This window comes from Lepidochelys kempii, chromosome 5, assembly GCF_965140265.1.
Source record: "Lepidochelys kempii isolate rLepKem1 chromosome 5, rLepKem1.hap2, whole genome shotgun sequence".
Lineage (NCBI taxonomy): Eukaryota > Metazoa > Chordata > Testudines > Cheloniidae > Lepidochelys > Lepidochelys kempii.
Genome location: NC_133260.1, coordinates 136,229,321 through 136,253,954, shown reverse-complemented (window position 1 = coordinate 136,253,954; position 24,634 = coordinate 136,229,321). Strand labels below are relative to the sequence as shown.

The window sequence follows — 24,634 nt, the reverse complement described above, 5'->3', positions numbered from 1 at the left end:
CACCGCCCCACTGACAGACCTAATCAAAAAGAAACAGCCAAATGCCGTTCAGTGGACCGAAGAGTGTCAGAAGGCCTTTAACCAGCTTAAAGCAACACTCATGTCTGACCCTGTGCTAAAGGCCCCAGACTTTGACAAACCGTTCCTAGTAACCACAGATGCATCCGAGCGTGGTGTGGGAGCAGTTTTAATGCAGGAAGGACCGGATCAAGAATTCCATCCTACCGTGTTTCTCAGGAAGAAGCTGTCTGAGAGGGAAAGCAACTGGTCAGTCAGCGAAAAGAAATGCTACGCCATTGTGTACGCTCTGGAAAAGCTACACCCATACATTTGGGGACGGCATTTCCAAGTACAAACCAGCCATGCTGCACTGAAGTGGCTTCACACCGTCAAGGACAATAACAAAAAACTTCTTCAGTGGAGTTTAGCTTGCCAAGATTTTGATTTTGAAATACAACACATCTCAGGAGCTTCTAACAAAGTGGCTGATGCACTCTCCCTTGAGAGTTTCCCAGAATCAACTGGTTAAAACCATCCTTGAGATGTGTAAAATATTGTTAGTCTTTATACACTTGGTAGTATATTTAGAGGTGCATGTGTCTTATTAACTCTGTTTTCTCCTAGAGCTCCAGCAAGAAATCACAGCCAGTGTTGAACTGGCTGTCCGACACTATCTGTGATTTGGGGGGCGTGTCATAAATATAAGGGGAAGGGTAACAACCTTCCTATATACAGTCCCGCCCACTCACCAACGCAGTGGCTCCCATCTCAGACACCCATGGGTCTGCCAGGGAGACAGTGACAGGAGCTGGGTACCCAGAGACACAATCCTGCAAAATCTCACCCACCCAGGGATTCTCTTCATCCCATGTAGCAATGGCTCCATGGAACACACAACCACTAGCCAAGCTCCAACCCAGGAACTTTAATGCCATCCTCTCCAACTGGATGAACGAGGAAGTCTAGGAGCTAAAAATAAGTAGCAGAATCATGGCCAGTCTCCAGGATCTGCGAGGACACCCAGCCAGCCCCAGTCCCTGAGCTGTGGGAGTCCCTGGCAGAAAATCCTTACCTCCCCCACCCTGGCTGTGTTCCTATAGCCCGTTCTCCTGGGGCCATTCCCAGCACCACAAGTCTTCGGCGTCATCCCTGGGGGAGAGACAAAGAGGTGCAGTCAGGTTTCTCAATCTGGTTTTCGTGCCTACACATGGGGGCCTGGTCTACACTACAAGTTGAGGTCGAATTTAGCAGCGTTAAATTGATTTAACCCTGCACCCGTCCATACAACGAAGACCTTTTTTTCAACTTAAAGGGCTCTTAAAATTGATTTCTTTACTCCACTCCCGACAAGGGGATTAGCGCTGAAATCGGCCTTGCTGGGTCGAATTTGGGGTAGTGTGGACACAATTCGATGGTATTGGCCTCCGGGAGCTATCCCAGAGTGCTCCATTGTGACCGCTCTGGACAGCACTCTCAACTCAGATGCAGTGGCCAGGTAGACAGGAAAAGGCCCACAAACTTTTGCATTTCAATTTCCTGTTTGGCCAGCATGGCAAGCTGCAGGTGAGTGCAGAGCTCATCAGCAGAGGTGACCATGATGGAGTCCCAGAATCGCAAAAGAGCTCCAGCATGGACCTGTAACCGGTTTCTGTCTTGCTATTAGCTAAACTTTATCTATCTATCCCCTGTCAGGCAAGAGTTAGAGAGATAGATAGATAGAAAGATAGATAAAGGGGGTGTATGGGGATTGACAGAGAGGTAGGGGGGTGTAAGCAGAGGGGGTCTATGGGGATAGATAGAGAGAAAGATAGGTAGGGGGGATGGAGAGAGAGAGATTGATACATAGATCGAGAAATAGAAAGATAGAGCAGGTGGATGGGGATAGATAAGTAGAGGGTGGGTACGGGGATAGATAGATATGTGACGGGTTGGATCACAGAAAGCCCCTTGAGAATTGCCCTCTGATGTGCTGAAACTACCTCTGAGCCCATTTTCCCTGGCAGCTTGGGACTTCAGTGTCCTGTCTGGTTTGAGTCAGACATGCTAGCATGCTACAAACACAGACCCAGGTCTGAACCATATCCCCCAAAAGCTGCAGGCTTAACTGAAAACAGCTTAAGAAATGTTCCTGTCTCCAACACTCAGATACCCAACTTCCAATGGAGTCCAAATCCCAAATAAATTCGTTTTACCCTGTATAAAGTTTATACAGGGTAAACTCAAAAATTATTCACCCTCTATAACACTGATAGAGAGAGATGCACAGCTGTTTGCCCCCCCCTCCCCCGCCCCAGGTATTAATACATACTCTGGGTTAATTAATAAGTAAAAAGTGATTTTATTAAATACAAAAAGTAGGATTTAAGTGGTTCCAAGTAATAACAGACAGAACAAAGTGAATTACCAAGCAAAATAAAATAAAACACGCAAGCCTAATACAGTAAGAAAGTGATTACAGATAAAATCTCACCCTCAGAGATGTTCCAGTAAGCTTCTTTTACAGACTAGTCTCCTTCTAGTCTGGGTCCAACAATCACTCACACCCGTGTAGTTACTGTCCTTTGTTCCAGTTTCTTTCTTTGGGGGTGGAGAGGCTATCTCTTGAGCTACCTGAAGACAAAATGGAGGCGTCTCCCAGGACTTTATGTAGTTTCTCTCTTGTGGGTGGAAACCCCTCCCTCCCCCTGTGTAGAATCCCCTCTACAAGATGGAGTTTTGGAATCACCTGGGCAAGTCACATGTCCATGCATGACTTAGTTCTCTACAGGAATGTTCCCAGGAAAGCTCAGATGTTGATTGGCATCTATCAAAGTGTATTGTCAGATTAAGTGTTTCTAGATTGGGCATTTTCTGAGAATAGCTTTTCTCAAGAAGCTGACCAAATGCTTCACTGAGGCTACTTAAAATCAAACAAGTACACAGCCAATATTCATAACTTCTAATACAAAAATGATTCATGCATACAAATAGGATGAATCTATTCAGTACATCACAACCTTTGCAGAGATATGTTACATGGCATATGTAGCATAAAACATATTTCAATTATGTCATATTTACATTCATAAGCATATTTCTATAAAGCATTATGGAATGCAACGTCACATGGATAGCTAGATGGATAGAGGGGGTGAATGGGGATAGACAGACAGATAGATGGAGTGGGTGGATGGGAATAGATAGACAGATAGATAGATAGCTAGACAGATAGAAGGGGTATATGGGTATAGATAGATAGAGGGGGTGTATGGGGGTAGAGAGATAGAGTGGATGGATGGGGATAGATGGATAGATAGATAACGTGAGTGGATGAGGATAGCTAGCTAGCTAGAGGGGGTGTTTGGAGAGAGAGAGAGAGACAAGGCGTGGATGGGGATAGATAGAGGTGGAGTATGGGGATAGACAGATACATAGAGGGGGTGTATAGAGATAGAAAGATAGATAAAGTGGGTGGATGGGGATAGATTGATAGAGGGAGCGTATTGGAATAGGTAGATAGATAGGTAGAGGGGGTGTAAGGGGATAGATAGGTAGAAAAGGAGGTGTATGTGGGTGGATAGATAGAGGGGGGTGGATGAGGATAGATTAATAGATGGATAGAGGGTGGGATGGGGATAGATAAGTAGAGGGGGTGTAAGGGGATAGATAGATACATAGAGGGGGTGGTTGGGGATAGATAGATGGATGGATAGATAGAGAGGGTGGATTGGGACAGATAGACAGAGTGGGTGAATGGGGATAGATAGGTAGAGGGGGTGTAAGGGGATAGACAGATACATAGGGGGGTGGTTGGGGATAGATAGATAAGTGGGGGTAAAGGGATAGATGGTGGGGGTAAGGGGATGGATAGATGGATGGATAGATAGAGACGGTGGATTGGGACAGATAGACAGAGTGGGTGAATGGGGATAGATAGGTAGAGGGGGTGTAAGGGGATAGATGGATAGCTAGACAGATAGAAGAGGTGTATGGGGACAGAGAGATAACTAGACAGATAGCGGGCGTGGATGGGGACAGATAAGTAGAGGGGGTGGATGGGGATAAATAGGTGGGGTGTAAGGGGATGGGGGTAGGTAAATAATGGGGTGTATGTGGGTGAATAGATAGAGGGGGTGGATGAGGGTAGATACATAGATAGATGGATAGAGGGGGTGGATGAGGGTAGATAGGTAGAGGGGTGTGAGGAGATAGATAGTTAGAGGGGGTGTATGGGGATAGGCAGAGTGGGTGGATGTGGCGAGATAGCTAGAGGGGGTGTATGGGGATAGATAGATAGAGTGGTGTATGAGGATACACAGATAGACAGAGGGTGTGTATGGGGATGGAAAAGTATAAAACAATATTGTATAAGAAACAAGGGGACCTCACCCCTGCAGTTCACAAACAGGTTCTTTAGGAGCTGGAGAAGAGATCACCATCAACACTCTTAAATAATGCATGATGTACCAGTGCTTTTAGTTCTCTTTGAAGTGCTTGGTGCCAAAATATTTTCTCAAGGTGGGCAGGTCAGTGTTGCAGAAAAAAGCAGTATCTAAGTGACGATCAGTCCGCAGCATTCCACACAATTATAAAACAAACATGTCTCTTCCCAGACTAACTGAAGCTGGAGCATAGACAAGGCCGAGAGACAGAAACCAGTGGCAGACACAGAGACAGAAGTACAGTCCAGGCTAGATTACAGTGACATTAGTGCTGTATTTACTTTATAAATTACTTTTTCTTAAGTAAAAACTTGCTTTAAAACCTGCCACAAACATCATCAAGTTATCAGTTCCAATCTGTCATTTTCCCTTTCTTTCTCTCTGAAAGCACTGTACCCAGCTCTGTAAATTCCTCTCTTTTTATTTATCCTCTCACTTAAATATAATGCTTTGTATAAAAATGGTATATAAAAACAATGTTGCACTGTATTGCTATGGGAAAAAGTAAAACTGCTAACAAATGTACTATGAAGTAGGGACAACGGTGTTTGTAGCTAGATGCAAACAAAACAAAATAGTGACCAGACGGTGATGGTAAATATAGGCTAGAAAAAAGTTTAAAGGTTTTAGAAGAGAGGTTGTCATTAATTCATTTTGCCACTAGAGGACAGTGTTATATGATATTATGTATTCAGGTTTCAGAGTAACAGCCATGTTAGTCTGTATTCGCAAAAAGAACAGGAGTACTTGTGGCACCTTAGAGACTAACCAATTTATTTGAGCATGAGCTTTCGTGAGCTACAGCTCACTTCATCGGATGCATACTGTGGAAAGTGTAGAAGATCTTTTATACACACAAAGCATGAAAAAATACCTCCTCCCACCCCACTCTCCTGCTAGTAATAGCTTATCTAAAGTAATCACTCTCCTTACAATGTGTATGATAATCAAGGTGGGCCATTTTCAGCACAAATCCAGGGTTTAACAAGAACGTCTGAGGGGGCGGGGGGGGGAGGAAAAAACAAGGAGAAATAGGTTACCTTGCATAATGACTTAGCCACTCCCAGTCTCTATTCAAGCCTAAGTTAATTGTATCCAATTTGCAAATGAATTCCAATTCAACAGTCTCTCGCTGGCATCTGGATTTCAAGTTTTTTTGTTGTAATATAGCAACTTTCATGTCTGTAATCACGTGACCAGAGAGATTGAAGTGTTCTCCGACTGGTTTATGAATGTTATAATTCTTGACATCTGATTTGTGTCCATTTATTCTTTTACGTCGAGACTGTCCTATTTGGCCAATGTACATGGCAGAGGGGCATTGCTGGCACATGATGGCATAGATCACATTGGTAGATGTGCAGGTGAACGAGCCTCTGATAGTGCGGCTGATGTGATTAGGCCCTGTGATGGTGTCCCCTGAATAGATATGTGGACACAGTTGGCAACGGGTTTTGTTGCAAGGATAGGTTCCTGGGTTAGTGGTTCTGGTGTGTGGTATGTGGTTGCTGGCGAGTATTTGCTTCAGGTTGGGGGGCTGTCTGTAGGCAAGGACTGGCCTGTCTCCCAAGATTTGTGAGAGTGTTGGGTCATCCTTCAGGATAGGTTGTAGATCCTTAATAATGTGTTGGAGGGGTTTTAGTTGGGGGCTGAAGGTGACGGCTAGCGGCTATTACCAGCAGGAGAGTGGGTTTGTGTGTGTGGGGCGGGGGGGGAGGGAATGAGAAAACCTGGATTTGTGCTGGAAATGGCCCAACTTGATTTATCACACACGTTGTAAGGAGAGTGATCACTTTAGATAAGCTATTACCAGCAGGAAAGTGGGGTGGGAGGAGGTATTTTTTCATGCTTTGTGTGTATAAAAAGATCTTGTACACTTTCCACAGTATGCATCCGATGAAGTGAGCTGTAGCTCACGAAAGCTTACGCTCAAATAAATTGGTTAGTTTCTAAGGTGCCACAAGTACTCCTTTTCTTATTATGTATTCAGTTTGTTACAACAAATCATCACACACTGATGCTTTGGAAGTGGAACTTCCCTAAGACTCTGAAGTGAGAAGCCATGCTTCAGTTAGCCAAATCCAGGACATGGTATAGATGAGTTACTTTCCTTTTTTTAAAAAAAAAACCCTTCAAAGTTTTAGTCTCTTCTAAGAGTTATTTCTTACATTTGACACTTACACCGAAGATTAGAGAATGAGACCACATCATTTAGGAACAGGACTCCAAAATGATCCTTTGGTGAGAGGCATGTTGGAAATATTCAGTTTAGATTGCTAGAAAATAAATGCAAAAGGCATACAATTAGAAGTTTAAATGATATATATCAGTGTGCTATGCTTTATCAAGCTTTCTTTGCTTCCACCTTTAGCCCGCAACCCATATCAACCAGGTGTATTTAACAAGGGGAACTTCCTGTTTCATTTTTCTATTTACCATATTGATTAAAGATATTATTTTTAACAATGAAAATGCACAACAGCTTTAAACCCTATGTGTACACTGCTCTCCCTGAAAATCCACAATAGTCGTCGTCTCCCTAATCTGTTCTGTATTCTGCAGCAAGGTCTTGCAGGAAGCGAGAAGCCCCTTTAAAATAAACATCTTTTATACTTCCTGCTTGCAACCTGGTGAAGTTATACAATAACTCGTTTCATGACATTGCATTGGAATAATGATCCTGATGACACAACGTTCACCACGACAAAACATTAAAAGCTTGTCCCTTAAATCAAGACCAAGTTTTAGAAGTGGTAGAGCTGTTTTTTACTGGAACCTTAAACCTCTTTTCACAAAGGAGGAATTATCATAATATATTGCCCATATATTTCAAGTATACTTAAAATAGTGTTGCCAGCTTTCATGATTTTTATTGTAAGTAATGAGAACAGGAGGACGTGCGGCACCTTACAGACTAACCCATTTATTTGAGCACGAGCTTTCGCAGCGACAGCTCACTGCATGGGACGCGTACTGTAAGTAATGCTGTTCCATATCTTTATTGATCAGTGGGAAGAAAATATAAAAACACTGCTCAAGTGTCCAAGTGACAGTCGGATTGATGAAGTGGGAAATCAAGGTGAGGACAGGTCTGGATTGTTTGGTAGAGCGGACGGATTTGGACAAGTGCTCTAAGACAGTGAAATGCGAGGAAGAAGGAGCGCAGGGGACGGGCGGCTCCCGGGAAGCAGCGGCTCTGGAAGGCAGGAGCGGGGCCTGCAGGGAACGCAGCTGGCGGCGGCCGAGCGGGGCAAGGCGGCCGGGAGCGGCGCTGCGGCCGGGTGCGGCCCGCGCGGGGCAGCCGGCGGGGCGGGCTCGGTGGGCGGAAAGCCCGGAGCCAGGAGGGCCCGGAGACCGGCCCCGCTTCCAGCCGGGAGGACCCGCCTGCGGCGGCGCCCAGAAGCCCGGATCTCGCCGCACGCCCGGGGCGCGGCCTCAGGGCGCCGCCAACGCGCCTTTCCCCCGCCGGCCGCGCGCGGCTCCGTCCCGGCGCGGATCCCCCGGGCCCCCCGCGGACCCCCCGCGGACCGATGGGCCCCGCCCCGGCGCGGATCCCCCGGGCCCCCCGCGGACCCCCCGCGGACCGATGGGCCCCGCCCCGGCGCGGATCCCCCGGGCCCCCCGCGGACCCCCCGCGGACCGATGGGCCCCGCCCCGGCGCGGATCCCCCGGGCCCCCCGCGGACCCCCCGCGGACCGATGGGCCCCGCCCCGGGCGCGGATACCCCGGGCCCCCCGCGGACCCCCCCGTAGACCCCCGCGGACCGATGGGCCCCGCCCCGGGCGCGGTAACCCCGGGCCCCCCGTAGACCCCCCCCGGGGCCCCCCGCGGACCCATGGGCCCCGCCCCGGCGCGGATCCCCCGGGCCCCCCGCTGACCCCCCCGTAGACCCCCGCGGACCGATGGGCCCCGCCCCGGTTACCCCGGGCCCCCCGTAGACCCCCCCGGGCCCCCCGCAGACCCCCCCGGGCCCCCCGCGGACCGATGGGCCCCGCCCCGGCGCGGATACCCCGGGCCCCCCGTAGACCCCCCCGGGCCCCCGCGGACCGATGGGCCCCGCCCCGGTTACCCCGGGCCCCCCGTAGACCCCCCCGGGCCCCCGTAGACCCCCCGCGGACCGATGGGCCCCGCCCCGGCGCGGATACCCCGGGCCCCCCGTAGACCCCCCCGGGCCCCCGCGGACCCCCCGCGGACCGATGGGCCCCGCCCCGGTTACCCCGGGCCCCCCGTAGACCCCCCGGGCCCCCCGCGGACCCCCCCGCGGATCGATGGGCCCCGCCCCGGGCTCGAGGGCACCCGGGCTTCGGGCGGCGTCCCCCGCTCGCGGGCTGGGGACCCGGAGCCCCGCCGGGCGCCTCCAACCGCCGCTCCCGGCCCAGCGGCGGGCCCGCGACGGGGGGCGGGGCCGGCGGGCGGTGACGGGGGCGCTGCAGGTGCCCGGGGGGCGGGGCCGGCCCGCGCGGGCGCGCACGCGCACAGGGGACGGGCGCCGGGGGCCGCCGCACGGGCTGGGCCCAGTCACGTGGGGGCAGCGCCCGGGCCGCAGGCTGCGGGGCTGGGCCAGGCGGCGCATGCGCGCGGCGGGCCGCCGGGCGGGGTCGCGGGCGGCGTTAAGAGGCCGGGGACCCGGCGCCGCCCTGAGGCGCGAGGAGCGGCGAGCCCCGCGGCGGGCCGGGGGTGAGTCTCGGGCGCGGTGCCTGTGCGTGGCCTCGCCGGCCGGCCGGCTCCCCTGGCCCCGGCGGCGCCCCTCCGGCGGGGACCCCCGGGTCTGTCCGGGGCGGGGTCGGGGCAGTACCGGGGGGCGGGGTCGCTGCTGTCAGGGCAGGGGGGGGCACGGGGACCCCCGGGTCTGTCCGGGGGCGGGGTCGGGGCAGTACGCGCGAGGGGGGCTGTGGGGACCCCCGGGTCTGTCCGGGGGCTGGGTTGGGGCAGTACCGGGGGGCGGGGTCCCTGCTGTCGGGGCGGGGGGGGCTGTGGAGACCCCCGGGTCTGTCCGGGGCGGGGTCGGGGCAGTACCGGGGGGCGGGGCGGGGTCGCTGCTGTCGGGGCGGGGGGGGCTGTGGGGACCCCTGGGTCTGTCTGGGTGTGGGGGATGGGGATGGGTCGGGGCAGTACGGGCGGGGGGGGCACGGGTACCCCTGGGTCTGTCTGGGGGCTGGGTTGGGGCAGTACGGGGGAGCTGGGTCACTGCTGTCGGGGCAGGGGGGGCTGTGGGGTCCCCTGGGTCTGTCTGGGGGCGGGGGATGGGGCTGGGTCGGGGCAGTACGGGCGGGGGGGCACGGGGACCCCGGGTCTGTCTGGCGGCTGGGTTGGGGCAGTACGGGGGTGCTGGGTCACTGCTGTCGGGGCAGGGGGGGCTGTGGGGTCCCCTGGGTCTGTCTGGGGGCGGGGGATGGGGCTGGGTCGGGGCAGTACGGACGGGGGGGCACGGGGACCCCGGGTCTGTCTGGCGGCTGGGTTGGGGCAGTACAGGGGTGCTGGGTCACTGCTGTTGGGGCAGGGGGGGCTGTGGGGACCCCTGGGTCTGTCTGGGGGCTGGGTTGGGGCAGTACCGGGGGGGGGGGGGGCTGGGTCGCTGCTGTTGGGGCAGGGGGGCGTGCTTCCCCGGTCTCTAAACCAGTGTGACATCGCTTCAGCTCTGCTCCAGCTCGCTGTCCTCCTCCTCCCCCGGGGGTGTCATGTGCACACCCCTCCCTGCCTGCCTGGGTGGCACCAGAAAACCCCGCGAGCGGAATCGCCCGTCCCCCCAGGCGTGTCCCCCCTTGAAGCACCAGGTCACCCAGAGCCTGCCCGTGGGCTTAATGACCCAGCAGGCTAAATGGCTCTCAGGTCGAGATGAGCCTAGATCTTCGTAGCAACTGGAAACGTTAACTCTCTTCCTACGATTATATTTCCCTTTTGTATCATTTCGGAAAGCGATCATGTGGGCTGAATAGTAAAATCGTAAGACCCTTTTCTGGCAAAGGCATATCTAATAGTTTAAACTCATTATTTCTTTAACTTGAAGAACTTAATGCTGTGGAATCCTTGGGATGTTGGTCAAGTAATGTCTGGGGAATAACCACATAGATGGTGTGTATTTTAAAAAAAAAAAGTGTGAATGAACTTCAGTGGTCAAGCTGAGATTTTATTCTCTCTTCCCCCCTCCACCCCAAAAAAACCCCCCAAAGACTAATATAGGCCCCTGCTTTGTATCTAATGGAGCTGAGTTAGGCACTGTAAAAGATCTTGAAGCCCATAATTCAGAAGAACCTGGTTTAACTTCCCAGGTATTTCATAGAAAAAAATCATAGAATATCAGGGTTGGAAGGGACCTCAGGAGGTCATCTAGTCCAACCCCCTGCTCAAAGCAGGGCCAAGCCCCAATTTTTGCCCCAGATCCCTAAATGGCCCCCTCAAGGATTGAACTCACTACCCTGGGTTTAGCAGGCCAATGCTCAAACCACCGAGCTATCCCTTTTTACCAGGGGGAGGCTACTAAAAAGATGTTGAGGTACTGCTCAGGGCAAGAACTCTGTTCTCTCTTCCCCCTACCCAGCCTCTCAAATAACTGCAGGGGAGGAGGATGCAGGGATCCTTAAGGCTATTTTTCTTGGGTTGTTGGTTGGGGACTGGGATGGCACTTCAGCTTTTATATTAGTCTCTAACTCCTGGGAGGGCAAACTGTGGGCTATGAGCTGGATCCAGCCAATCAGGGCTTTCAGTCCGGCCCGCAAGATTGCCAGCCCCATAGCACAGCATGGCTAAGACAGGATCCCTCTCTACCCTGGCCTAGCGCCGCTCCTGGAAGCGGCCAGCACTGCGGCCCCGGGGGGCTCTGTGCGCTGCCCTTGCCTGAAAGCACTGCCCCCCCCCCCCCCCCCGCAGCTCCCATTTTCCAGGAATGGGGAACTGCAGCCAATGGGAGCTTTGGGGGTGGTACTCACTGGCAAGGACAGCATGCTGCAGAGCCAACTGCCCCACCCCACCTCCAGGATCCACTTCCTGGAGCGGGACAAGGACAGGCAGGGAGTCTGCCTTAGCCCTGCTGCATGCCACTGACCTCCTCTGGAGCCGCTCAAGGTAAGCGGCGCTGGGTCAGACCCTGCACCCCAACCCCTTGCCCTGAGTCCCTTCCTGCACACTGCACCCCCTCCTATACCCTGCATTCCCTCCCGCACCCCAACCCCCTGCCCAAGCCCTACATTCATGGCCCTGCATACAATTTTCCCACCCAGATGTGGCCCTCGGGCCAAAAAGTTTACCCACCCCTGCTCTAACTAGTTAAGATATGTGAAAATAGAAGCTCCTGTGAAAGTTTTAGAAATGCTCCTACTTTCTAACAGCCACTTCTCTCTTCCCTTCTTTTTAACCCTGCCTCATATTCTAAAGGGAAGCCCTGATAATGTTCAACTCCAGAACAGCACAGATTCTGAAAGTGCAAGAAGAGAGCCCACTGTTACCTAGGACTCCCTAGAGTCAATCTCATAGCACATCTCACGTGAGGCCAGGACATCCTCACATGCAAGAAATGATTGACAGTGATTGGCCAAAATAACCCCAAGTAGGTCCATATGGAGGCTCCATCTCTGCTGATCATTAGACTCTGAGGTGATCATAGAGAATTCAAGAGTGTATGTTGCTATCTCCAGGATAACCAGAAGATAGATTTATGAAGATTAAGTCTTGAAGAACTCCCTTGATGGAAAGACTGAGGCCTCCCTAAAAAGATCCTTTGCATCTTTTACCTGTTGCAGCAGCTTATGCTTCCTAAGCAGCAGTTAGAGGCATTCTAATCCATATATGTCTAATTTTTTTTTCAATTCTACTGTGTTCTTGGCTTCAATGACACCAGTAACTACTCTTAGTAGAAGTGCAGACAGGTCAACTATAAAAGTATAATTAATAAATCTGTTTTAAATGGTACAATGATTTTGGAAAAATGCTTGAGTGGCATGAGCAGGAACTAAAAAATGATGGCATGTATTAAATTTTTTTGAGGTGCCATTGTGGCTCCATTCTTAGAATGTGCACAAATGAACACACACTTATGTGTGAATATTATGGTATCCTCCCAAAATTTCAGCTGTTATCAAGTACAGAATGAATTGTATGAGAATGTCAAGCAAATCTGAGTTACATAATTTCTTGGATGACAGGGCTATAAAATACTTTTTTGTGAGTCTTATTTATTCCTCTAGCAAATTCCTGAAGTTATTTTGGAATAATCTAAAATAAGGCTAAATTCAAACTTTATTAATGTGGTTGGCTGTGTTGTCTTCTCCTCCCCCCCCTGCCCCCCCTAAGTTAACACTTGTAGTAATTTTCTACTTGTGTTGTAACATTTGCCATCTGGATTTACTGGATGAAACAGCAGATAACAAATGCCATATATGAAATAATTTATATAGAGTTCTGTTGGCTTCTACTTCCATTTTAACTACATTTTTAATATCATTCAAAATAAGTGATAGAGCTGGTTGAAATTTGGAAGTTTAGTCTGTTGGAATATGAACTAAAAACAGGAGAAAAGTAACTAATTCACAGTTTTTCCATCTTTCTTTGATCAACTGTGGAGCTGGGGGGAAAAATAGCAAGATCCCAACCTTTCCCCCAAAATCCTGTTTTTTCTCTTCCCCTACCCCTTTTGTTGATTACCTATTTAATGCTTTATAAAAACAGAACCACAGACATGAAATAGCATAACTTCATCAAATTCCAGTTAAGGCCGCTGAATGCAATTCAAGAGCATCATTAAACTTGTCCTTAAGACAAATGCCATACTTTTAAAAGTTTAGAACTTACAAAGTGAAGATCCATAAACAATTCTGACTTACCTTGACAACCAGTTCCTGCGCATACATAATTAAGCAGAAAAATTCTCAGTAAGGAACATCCAAACAATCTTAATGCTGCCTGTGTAACAAATCAATCATAGCTGAAAAGTCTAAAAGAAAAGTATCTGTTCATCCCTTAGCCTTCTCCCAAAACTTCATATGTCTTTAATACCTGCTTTTTTTCATACAAAAGTTTAGCTTTCAATGCACAAAATAAAAAAAAAGTGTAAGCCCGTACCCTGTACCTCTCCCTGGGGTCCTTCCATGCAGCTCTATGAGTTAGTTTTGTCTGGGGAAGTGAGGGTTAGGACACTGGTTCTACCTCCTCTCCAATTTGCCCACAGTAGTGATCACATCTCCAGGTTTCTCTAGCACCATTACAGTAGTACATAAGCACATTTTGATAGTAGTGCCTTAATTCTGAGCAAAACAATTCCATGTACCCTAATTAAACAAATAGCTTTCTAAATACAGCTGTTGTACAAAAGGAAATTCTTACGTCATAGCACAGCATAAAAATGCATGTTACAGTAAAATGAGCTACCTGTATCATAAATCATCAGATGTAATAACATAAATGAATATATACACGCTGTTATCTAGACTTGTAGTCTTTAAATCAGGGGTGGGCAAACTTTTTGGCCTGTAGGGAAATTGTATGCAGGGCCATGAATGTAGGGTTGGGGCAGGGGGTTTGGGGTGCAGGAGGGGGCTCAAGGCAAAGGGTTGGGGTGTAGGAGGGGTGTGGGATGCAGGAGGGGACTCGGGGTTGGGGTAAGGCAGAGGGTTAGGGGGCTCAGGTTGGGGTGTGGGGTGCAGGAGGGCTTCAGGGTTTGGGCTCTGCCCTGTCTGGCAGTGGGGCGCCGCAGGGCTAAGGCAGGCTCGCTGCCTGCCCCGGCCCAGCATTGCTCCTGGAAGTTGCCAGCATGTCCGAAAGTGGCTCCTGGGGGTAAGGAGGTGCTGCCTGTGCCTGTGGGTACCACCCCCAAAGCTCCCATTGGCCACGGTTCCCCATTCCCAGGCCAGTGGGAGCTTCAGGGAGCAGTGCCTGGGGGCCGAGAGCAGCACACAAAACCCCCGCCCTCCAGGGCCGCAGGGTCGTGGAGCAGGCCATGGCAGGGAGCCTACCTTAGCCCCGCTGTGCCACAGGGCTGGCAATCCTGTGTGCCGGATTAAAAGTCCTTACAGGCTGGATACAGCCGTGGGCCATAGTTTACCCTCCCCTGGTTTAAGGCCTGGTACCTTTCCATTGAAAATCTTACTACCCTTGACTTCAGTGGAAATGTGATTGGGTCATAAATAAGGCTATGATTTAGTCAGGGGTATTTTTAGTAAAAGTCATAGGTGGGTCACAGGCAATAAACAAAAATTCACTGTCTGTGACCTGTCCATGACTTATATTATAAATCCCCTGACTAAATCTTTGGGGCGGGGGAGGAGAGGCTGGGGCTGGGGCCGGGGCCGCTGTTTGGAGCGAGCCTAGGAGCTGCTGCTAGGGTGTGTGTGAGGGGGCCAGTGGCACCAGCTGCCAGGGGCCACCCCAGGGACTGCTGCTCAGACAGTCCCGGGACCAGCTGCTGAGGGCTTGTCTGAGTGGCAGTCGGTGCAGCTGGCCCCAGGGCCTGCCACTGGCTGTAGAGCTGCTCCAGCAGTGGCCAGTGTGGCTGTCCATGGGACCACCTGAGCAGCTGGCCCTGGGGTCAGCCTCACTGGCCACTGAAGGAGTCACGGAGGTCGTGGGAAGTTACAGAATCCATGACTTCCGTGACAAACACAGAGCCCTAGTCGTAAAATACTGAACTCTTCTGTTTGATTGGCTGTGTGAGCTGAGTGTTAAGGACTATGTCAAATTGTGGTAATCACAAGTTTTGATTTATATAACCAATTATCTGTTTTAGTATGGATGTATTTAATGATCTTCTCCTGAGCTGCAGTTAGCAATCTCAGCTGTAATTTATTTTTTGTATGTTCAGTCATTTTGTTTGTGAACTGGATGAGCCCTAATCAGATTCTGAGTCTGACAGACCACTTCGACTACAAGTACTCTGAGGGGAAACTCATGAAATGCAGCCCAGGCAGGTGAAGTGCTTGATAAGTTTGGTCTTCATATAAACATCTCAGGGCTCCTGAAATTGGAGCTCCCCAAACATGGTGGGTCTAAGTTTCCCTTTTGTCTTCAGCACGGGCAGTGTAAAGATGGGCCTATCGTAGTATGGAAAGGGGAGAACAGGCTCTCCGTGTACGGTTACGTGGCTAGCTTGTCAGCTGACTTGGGCTCATGGAGTTCAGGCTAAGGGCTTGTTTAACTGCACTGTAGACACTCTGGCTGGAGCCCAAGCTCTGGGACTCCCCCTCCAAACATCTACATCTCTGTTAAACAGCCCCTTCGCCTGAGCCCCTGGAGCTTGAATCAGCTGACACGGACCAGCCACAGGGTTTTAATTGTAGTGTAGACAGACCCTTATACTCCTAGTCTAAAGCCTGACAAGCAAAGCCAGGCTTCTACAGATGCTTACGCACCTTTTGAATTTCCTAGATCTTGTGTGGGTAGCAAGCTTCTTTTGAGGGGATGAACAACCTTTCACCAATCTGCCTGTTTCATCAAGTTTGATGGTATCTCTTGTAGCTGGACACCTCAGTGCATGAGATACACATTTTACTTACAGTGCTGCATGCTGGGAATGTGGAGCTTTATTCAACTGTGTATGAACAGAGTGGGAAACAGCTGGGGAGCGAAAACCTTAAATCTGAGTGTTTTCAAAAACATCAGGACATAAAATGCTGGTTTATGGGGGAAAATCTAGGATGGTTAGCTTCAGAAGTTTCCATTTATCTCTGGTTCCACATGTTCGTCTTTATAAGAGACACTTTTTGATCTGAAACTTACTAATTATTAGTCTCTCCCTAGAAGTGGTATTGGTTTTTTGGGGGTTTTTTTGTGGAGAATCCGTTCAGCTGGCTTGGGTTCTGTGAGGATAAATACTTTTCTTCTTTTTTTGGGATGGTGGGGGAGAGAGTTTTCAGTTCTTTTCCCCCAGTACTTTGAAACATGGCAAATAGTTTTCTGACGAATATGTTCACCAACAAGTTTGGAAAGAGAATGGGTTGGACAATAGTTATGAACTGATAATTGGCTGTATTGCCCACATCATGTTTGTGAGCTTTCCATTATTAAGCTGTTAAATGTATATCCTAATCAGTTGTTCTGGAGCACAATGTTGCCCTATGAGATTCTTTCTGAGGTCTTGTCTACACTATCCATTGGGTCGGCGGAGATCAATTTATCACGTCTAGTATAGATGTGATAAATTGACCACTGAGCACTTTCCCATCGACTCTGGTACTCCACTAGAACGAGAAGCTCAAGCGGAGTCTATGGGAGAGTGTCAGCTGTCGTCTTACTGCAGTGAAGATGCTGTGGTAAGTAGAGCTAAGTCCATCAACTTCAGCTATGCTGTTCATGTAGCTGAAGTTGTGTATTTTAGATGGACCTCATGCAGTATTGTAGACAATCCCTGAGAGAGACTGTTTTATCACTAGGAGCAGGATTAAAAATTAGCATAATAGGGGTGTGTCCATTTAGCCCATTAAATTTGAGGTGCAATATGAGGTGATATATTGAGTAGTGTTATGTACTTGCAGGTTGGGGTTTAACATAGAAACATGAGCTTGTATGGCAAAACTAGCTAGCTATATTTTTTTTATAACAGCTGTTGGCAATTGAGTACATCACAACTTGCCCTGTAATATTGCTTCTTTAAAGATGTCCTCAGCTAGGATTTTCACTCCTGGGATCAGATTCTTAGCTTGAGATTGGCAGAGCTGCACAAGTTGTAAAGAGTTTTGGCCCCCAACAGTTGTGGGAACAGGATGGAGGTTGATCCACTGGTGGTGGTCTCATGACACTCAGCTTAATTGCTGCCATAAGAAACTGGTCAGAAGCTTCCTTTTGACTATGTACAGCAAAGAAGATCTTCAGGAGCTGTGGTTCTGCCAGTCATTGATCCGGCTCTTTTTTCTCTCAATTGCTTCAAAGCCTTTGGGGATCCTTTTTTAGTAAGTCTCTTCCTTTCAGTTATGGCCATACCATTTAGCATACCTTTCTTGAGATGCGGCTTGTTTGATGCTCAGCTGCATCTGTTTATATCTGTGGCTTGTGCTTTGGTGTCTGCTTCCATTCCAATGTTCTTGGTACTTCAGCATCTTTTAGCTATTCACCTGTTGAAGAGTGAGTTATTTTGGCAGCCCTTCAGGGCCCTGCCTTAGTATTGGTGTTCTCAGTGGATCAACGCTTGTGTTGCACTGTACTCTGCTGCCTATCAGCATTCGCAGCCTGGCATTAGTATCTGAACTGTTTGGATGCTTGTGTTTGCAGAGACTGTCTCACCACCTGTGTCAGAGATGAAGAGAAGCACTACCTGGGTGCCCCCTTTTTATCTTTGGTGTATGTTCTGAGTATTGGCGTTGTATGTTGCCTTCCTAATCAACACAAGGCTGCTCAGCAGCTTCAAATCACATGGATGGGCCAGACTTATGTTGATGACTGATAGGGCACTGGAACAGCCGTAACTGTGCCTTTCTACACCTAACCCTGCACTGTAGTGACACTGGGGGGGAGGGGGAAATAGACTTATTTTTAAAGAGACATTAGATTAATCCAAATTGGGGTCACAAACACTATAATGCCTTAATCATAATTCTATGGTTATTGTATGGGGTCAATACAGAATGGAGATAAGGCTGCCCTGGGTGCCCTAACTGTGCTTTTCCATATCCTAACATGTCTGATTTTTTTTTATGTTTACCATTAATTCTGAATTTCCTTTGTTTATAAGTGCTTGGTTTTGGATTATTTCAACCCTGTAATGTATTTTACCTTAAATTACTGATCTCTATTTTCAAACATAACTCAATTATAACATAATTTTGTCTGGGAATCATACAAAATATTACAATATGCTTTAAAACATTTTGTCCTCCAAAAATATAATTTTTCCAAAGTGTATGGCATAAATAAAAGCCATGATGATGTAAAGTTTTATTGGTATTTGTTGGAATGACCTCCATAACTCAGCTTATGGCCTGAGTTGATCCACCAGTGGTGTTCATACATTCTTGTTCTATAATCTAAACGTATCTATTTTGTTGCTTTGGTTATTCTGCATTGCTGTTCTTTCACCAGTCTGTTATGTGGAAGCCACGACATGACAGTATTTGGTTTTGCTTCTATTTAGTCATTTTATAGATGTTTTAGCCTCAAAAGTCAGGGTTTTCATCATTGGTCATCTTCTTCCCTTCCCACTTATGTTAGCATACGAGATACTGTATGTGAATCGGTGGGCAAGGAGAGCAAGAATCTGTGAAATGTTCGTTATGTAAATGCTTATTTTTGGTTACAGATAAAGATGCCGGAATCTGACTTAGTTGCAAAGATGCTTCGAGCTGTTCTCCAGTCCAGTAAAAATGGAATACCCTTGCCACGACTGCAGGGGGAGTACAAATCGTTGACTGGGGATTGGATCCCTTTCAAACAGCTAGGACACTCTACGCTGGAAGAATACCTGAAGACTGTTCCAGGAGTTGTCAGAATAGAAATTAATAAAATGGGTGAGGTAAGACAAGCTTCATAACAATGTCATGGGAATTGTAACAAATTATACAGTTGGTGGCTTTTCTCAGATTGCTTGTTAAACTGGCTTGGGAATTCATTGTAAGGCTTGCGGGTCTCTAGCTTTGTGCTGAAGATTTTAGGGAGATCTCGCGCTCTTGGTCTAGCAACAGTGTTTCCGACGAGTGCAGCAACAGTGGGAGCACCAGTGTCATAATCTTTTACCATATGGCTTAGTCTTGTTCTGAGTGCGTTTAGATAATATGGTGGTTGTGACAAATATGGCAATTTCCTGCAATATCTTTAGAATATCTTACTTTATTCAGCTTGGGTATTGTGGGTCAGGGACTGTATGGGGGAGGAAGACCACAGTTGTCCAGAAACTAAGAACAGTGGGATATAATTAGTCAAATTCACTTAGGCTGTAACACTTTCAATGGGGTGCCACCACCTGGAGAAGTTCACATATACTGGTTCTGACTGGATTTTTCAAGAGACCAGCAGATAAAGAGAGGACTTTCTTTCTGATCCATCAAATGGACAGTCGGACCTTCTGTCCGGGGGGAGGGGTCAATCCTTTCTGGAAGGACTTTGACCTACGGGCTCCATAAGACTTGATGAGTGACCTCAGGTAACCTTTTAGCATGCATATAGAAACACAGATTGTTTTTAATGTTTCCTTCGGAATGTTTTCACCTTAAGAATCAATGTGCTAGCTTAGAAAGAGCTATGTGGTAACTGCTGGCAGTTACACCATTCATAAGCCTTCGGAGAGGAGGCCAAGTGCAACTACTCGCCTGTTTAGGCAGTCTGGCTTGCTGCGGATATCCCAGTGTAGGGAGGGAACTGTGCAGCCTGGAAAAGCCCCCGTCAAGACTGGGAGAGAGATGGGTCTCTGCCCAGGAGAAGTGACAGCTGAGGATCCATAAGCCAAGGGTAGGTGCTCTTGGTGAACCACAGAAGGGGAAATACAGGTGCAGCTACCCTGAACTATATCAATGGTAAACTGGGCCTTGTAAAGTAAGTATTACTGAAATGACAGCCCCAGTTGGAAGACATTAGCCTCATTCATTGAATAAGTCTGTGTCTCATTATTTCTCAAACTCTGTGTGAGTGTGTCTCTGAGAGTGGGAGAGGGAGACACACACACTTCTAAAAGACCATGTACAGCAATTTCTGTCTTGATGGTAGTTTTTGTTTCTACTTATTTATTTTTCAAATCCCTGAATTGGGGGTAGATGTTTTACAGACTAGTTGGATAATGTGTCTGCATGGAGGACATCAGTACTTTTCCATGTTCTAGTCATTAGTTTTTGTTTGCAAAGAGAACTTTGCTGCATGTCTTAAACTTGGCAACATTTAGTTGGATTTATCCCAGTCTCCTGTGGGAGGATATTCTATAATGTAGGATCCTGTACGGGAAAGGCTCTACATCCTGTCTGCAGCAACCTGAGCGTGGGGTCTCGCAGCAGTGGGTTGCTGGTTTATCAGAGTTCCAAAGTCAGGTCATGGAAGGAGAGGCAGTTCCTGGGAGGGTGTAAGATCTAGTAAATATCTTAGGCATCAAAAGTATGAACAGCTCACTGTAGTCTTTCTATAAATATTGAACTTCTACAATTTTAAAGATAATAGCATTTCAGTAAATATAAGATATTGTGTAACTTCTTTCATGGAGTACAGAGAAGTTTGGACCTGATTATTTCCGTATGTCCATTTTCTCCCCCTGTGAGCAGATCACTTGCCATGCTGTTGCTTCCGCTGAGACTGTGCGAATTGCTCAACTGGTAGCTTGCCAGAGAAGTTCAAAAAGAAAAATGGGACGACAGGTGAACTGCCAGATGAGATTAAAGAACACTGCTCCATTCACATTAGTTGGTAAGAATTCATAAGCTGGAAGACAGCTTCATGACAAATACTGTTAATTAAAACTGAAGTCTCTTGTGGCAGAGCCTTTCCCTTATAAACCTTCTGATTACAATGAATTGTGTATGCTGTTGATCAGTTCACACTAGAAGAAAACAGTGCTGAAATATATATTTGTGCTTGACAGTACTTCGAAGAAACACACATGAGAAAGTTAGTAGGTAAACAGTGCTCTTGCTTACAAATGTGCAGCGATGTTACTGGAGCACAGGCTTGAAGGGTAGCTGTCTGTGGGTATGTCTAAAAGGCCATTAAAAACCTGCAGCTGGCCCATGCCAGCTGACTCTGGCTGCCGGGCTGTTTCATTACAGTGTAGATTTCTGGATTCAGGCTGGAGCCCGGGCTCTAGGACCCTGTGAGATGGGAGTGTTCCAGAACTGGGGCTGCAGCCCATAAGTCTATGCTGCAATGAAACAGCCCCACAGTCTGAACCCTGTGTGCCTCAGTCAGCTGGTCACAGGTTTTTAATTGCAGTGTAGACATACCCTTTTTGTTAGACTTTAGAATCAGGTCAGTTTTAGCCTGTGTGGGTCCACTAGTTATTAAAAGATATTGGAGTCAGGGGTGAGAAGAATTATTTAAGGTCTCTTCCTGGACACAGGAGTAAGCCCCACCCTTGAGGAGAGCAGCAGCTATTCTCATTGTTTCTGGACACAGATTGCCTCTGATCTCTGTGCTGCAGAGCTGTAACTGGGGTGTTCCCTCTATAAGAGTGATTCTTTGATTCCCAGCTGGGAAGGGAGAGGAAACAGGCTGTCAAACAAGCCCCTCTCATCTTCCCTGGTGCCTCAAGCTGTAAGATAGGTGAAGGGTAAACTGGACAGAGCTCTCACTTCCTTTCTTCTTCCAGTGGCAGATCAAAGGGCTGCCCAGCAGGCAGACAAGAAACTGGTGGTGGCACGCCCTGCAAGAGCCGGGAATCAAAGGTTCATACTAAACTTAAACTGTAAAACAAATTAGTACAGTAAAGTAGTAGCCCTCTGGTCATGTTTTGCTAAAGTGTCAAAATGGAGCTCTATTGCTTATGTAGTAGCATTCAAACCAGTTGATCCACCTACAAGTAGCACAAAGTTTTTACAAGGTTTGTTAGGATGCTTTAAAATATTCTGGAATGAAATTTGATGTAAAAAACTCTTACCCTGTTTTTTATTAAAAACAAAAAACCTCCCTACTTAACTGCCACATTCATTCCTGGAATGTGGTGATTTTCTTCAGAGGGCTGCCATTTTTGTGGCAGACCAGCCTGCTTGGTAGAAAAGGGTAATAATATGGGTGCTGGAGTGCGTTATACCAGATTAGATTCTGGTATTTTCTGAACTCCTAAGAAATGAAGTGGTGGTGCAGGCTTCTGAATTCTTGTCAGCAAGTTAAGGAAGTATGGGCTGGATGAATGCACTACAAGGTGGGTAGAAAGCTGGCTAGATTGTCGGGCTCAACGGGTAGTGATCAATGGCTCCATGTCTAGTTGGCAGCCGGTATCAAGTGGAGTGCCCCAGGGGTCAGTCCTGGGGCCGGTTTTGTTCAATATCTTCATAAATGATCTGGAGGACGGTGTGGATTGCACTCTCAGCAAATTTGCAGATGATACTAAACTGGGAGGAGTGGTAGATACGCTGGAGGGGAGGGATAGGATACAGAAAGACCTAGACAAATTGGAGGATTGGGCCAAAAGAAATCTGATGAGGTTCAATAAGGATAAGTGCAGGGTCCTGCACTTAGGATGGAAGAATCCAATGCACCGCTACAGACTAGGGACCAAATGGCTAGGCAGCAGTTCTGCGGAAAAGGACCTAGGGGTGACAGTGGACGAGAAGCTGGATATGAGTCAGCAGTGTGCCCTTGTTGCCAAGAAGGCCAATGGCATTTTGGGATGTATAAGTAGGGGCATAGCCAGCAGATCGAGGGACGTGATCATTCCCCTCTATTTGACATTGGTGAGGCCTCATCTGGAGTACTGTGTCCAGTTTTGGGCCCCACACTACAAGAAGGATGTGGAGAAATTGGAGAGAGTCCAGCGAAGGGCAATAAAAATGATTAGGGGACTGGAACACATGAGTTATGAGGAGAGGCTGAGGGAGCTGGGATTGTTTAGCCTGCAGAAGAGAAGAATGAGGGGGGATTTGATAGCTGCTTTCAACTACCTGAAAGGGGGTTCCAAAGAGGATGGCTCTAGACTGTTCTCAATGGTAGCAGATGACAGAACGAGGAGTAATGGTCTCAAGTTGCAGTGGGGAAGGTTTAGATTGGATATTAGGAAAAACTTTTTCACTAAGAGGGTGGTGAAACACTGGAATGCGTTACCTAGGGAGGTGGTAGAATCTCCTTCCTTAGAGGTTTTTAAGGTGAGGCTTGACAAAGCCCTGGCTGGGATGATTTAACTGGGAATTGGTCCTGCTTTGAGCAGGGGGTTGGACTAGATGACCTTCTGGGGTCCCTTCCAACCCTGATATTCTATGATTCTATGATTCCCTGGTTGTCAACGTTCAGCGCTGTCTCCTGAGACTACCTTGTGTATCTTATATTGTCTAATGTATAAATGATCTTAATGCATTAAGATAATACAATTAACCATATTTGATTTAATCCTCCCCCCTCCAAAAACTAATGATAAAACCATCTGAAGTGGTCACAATAAAGCAAGTCCATAAATAATTACACAACTATAAATTCACATCAGAACTCCAATATAACCCATTGGAGGAAAGGATCATTTTCTATGTGCTGTGGCTCAGATTTTTTTTTTTAATTAGAAACCTATTAGAAGAACACTATCCAAAGTGAAGTAGTCAAAAATACCGGAGCTAACATGGTCTGTGAAAGTTAACTCTTCCCTTGGATGAATAAATTTATAATAGTCCTTAATTATATAAACACATTTAGGTTTTTTTGCCCCCCTTGGGAGGCCTGCCTCATTCAAGCTCTTTTGCGCAAATTACATTTTCAGTGAGGTAATGGCACAAGGAGGAGCCCTATTTCACTGAGCTCACACCTTGTGCATTGATTGAGACCAGGCTGCTTCAGAGAACTTTCAAATTAGAAGAATCTATAGCACCTGGGTTATTTTTTCTTATAGTAATCCTTAAAGAGACTTTCACTAAAAAATATTCAGACTTGCTTCTGACAGACCCGGTAATTGCATTATCCCTTTTAAGTACAGTGCTGTTTCATGTTTGTCTCAATTATTTTCATATTAAAACTGGTGACTTACAAGTAAAAAAAATTTTTCTTCCCACCCCTCCCAAATGCCAGCCCCACAGGCTAACACTGAATCAGAAGTCACTCTGGTTTCTTGTCTCAGATATCACCAGTAAAAAAGCTTGGTAGGCCAAATTAGGCATCTGGCCAACCTCATTGCCTTGTGGATTTTCACAGATATAACCAATTGGAATTTAGAAACAAGCTTTGCAAGAAAAAAGTATAGAATTTCTGTCTTCCAGCAGCAGTTCTACCAGGAATTTTTTAAAAAGTAAAAACTTTAGGACAAAATGGCAGATATGACAGAATGCAGGTGGGCTGAGACTTAAAAAAAAAAAAAAAAAAATTCCAAAAATTAGGCTCCTTAACAAGGAGCTTGATATTTTTTGTTTTTGAACTGCTGAACACTCAGCAGCTCCCATGATCACTTCAGTGGAAACTGCTTGGGTACTTGGCATTTCTGAAAAATCAGAAATTTTAAACACTTAGACTCTTAAATCCTCCTTTAGGCACCCACTTTTGAAAGTTTTAGCCATGGAGAACACACTTTCCAGAGTAGAACAATAGGGAGCAAGGAATCAACCTGTGGTTAAGGTAGAGAACTGGGAGAAGATTGAGTTCCATCTACCGTAGACTTTGTATATGACCTTTGCGAAGTCATGTAGTTCCTG

General features: G+C 47.8%; 1 protein-coding gene and 1 long non-coding RNA gene across 9 annotated transcripts in view; one reads left to right on the top strand and one right to left on the bottom strand.

Annotated features, from left to right (window-relative positions):
• Positions 1–2,315: 2,315 nt before the first annotated feature.
• LOC140911913 (uncharacterized) lies at positions 2,316–7,909 on the bottom strand. Its single transcript, XR_012159193.1, has 3 exons — positions 7,341–7,909; positions 6,603–6,697; positions 2,316–2,610 (listed from the first exon to the last, which is right to left on the bottom strand). It is a non-coding gene; the product is annotated as an uncharacterized lncRNA (long non-coding RNA).
• Positions 7,132–24,634, top strand: part of TDRD7 (tudor domain containing 7) — a 105,814-nt gene continuing 88,311 nt past the window's right edge. For 2 of the 8 annotated variants that reach the window (XM_073346057.1, XM_073346062.1), the window contains exons 1-2: positions 18,637–18,849; positions 20,579–20,720. In XM_073346057.1, coding sequence (XP_073202158.1) covers positions 18,643–18,849; positions 20,579–20,720 — 349 coding nt within the window. In that variant the 5' untranslated portion in view covers positions 18,637–18,642. Of the gene's footprint in view, positions 7,501–9,008; positions 9,099–14,694; positions 17,294–18,636; positions 18,850–20,578; positions 20,721–21,645; positions 21,695–24,634 lie in introns of those variants that run through there. The other 6 variants (XM_073346061.1, XM_073346058.1, XM_073346059.1 and 3 more) reach the window with 6 other exon arrangements.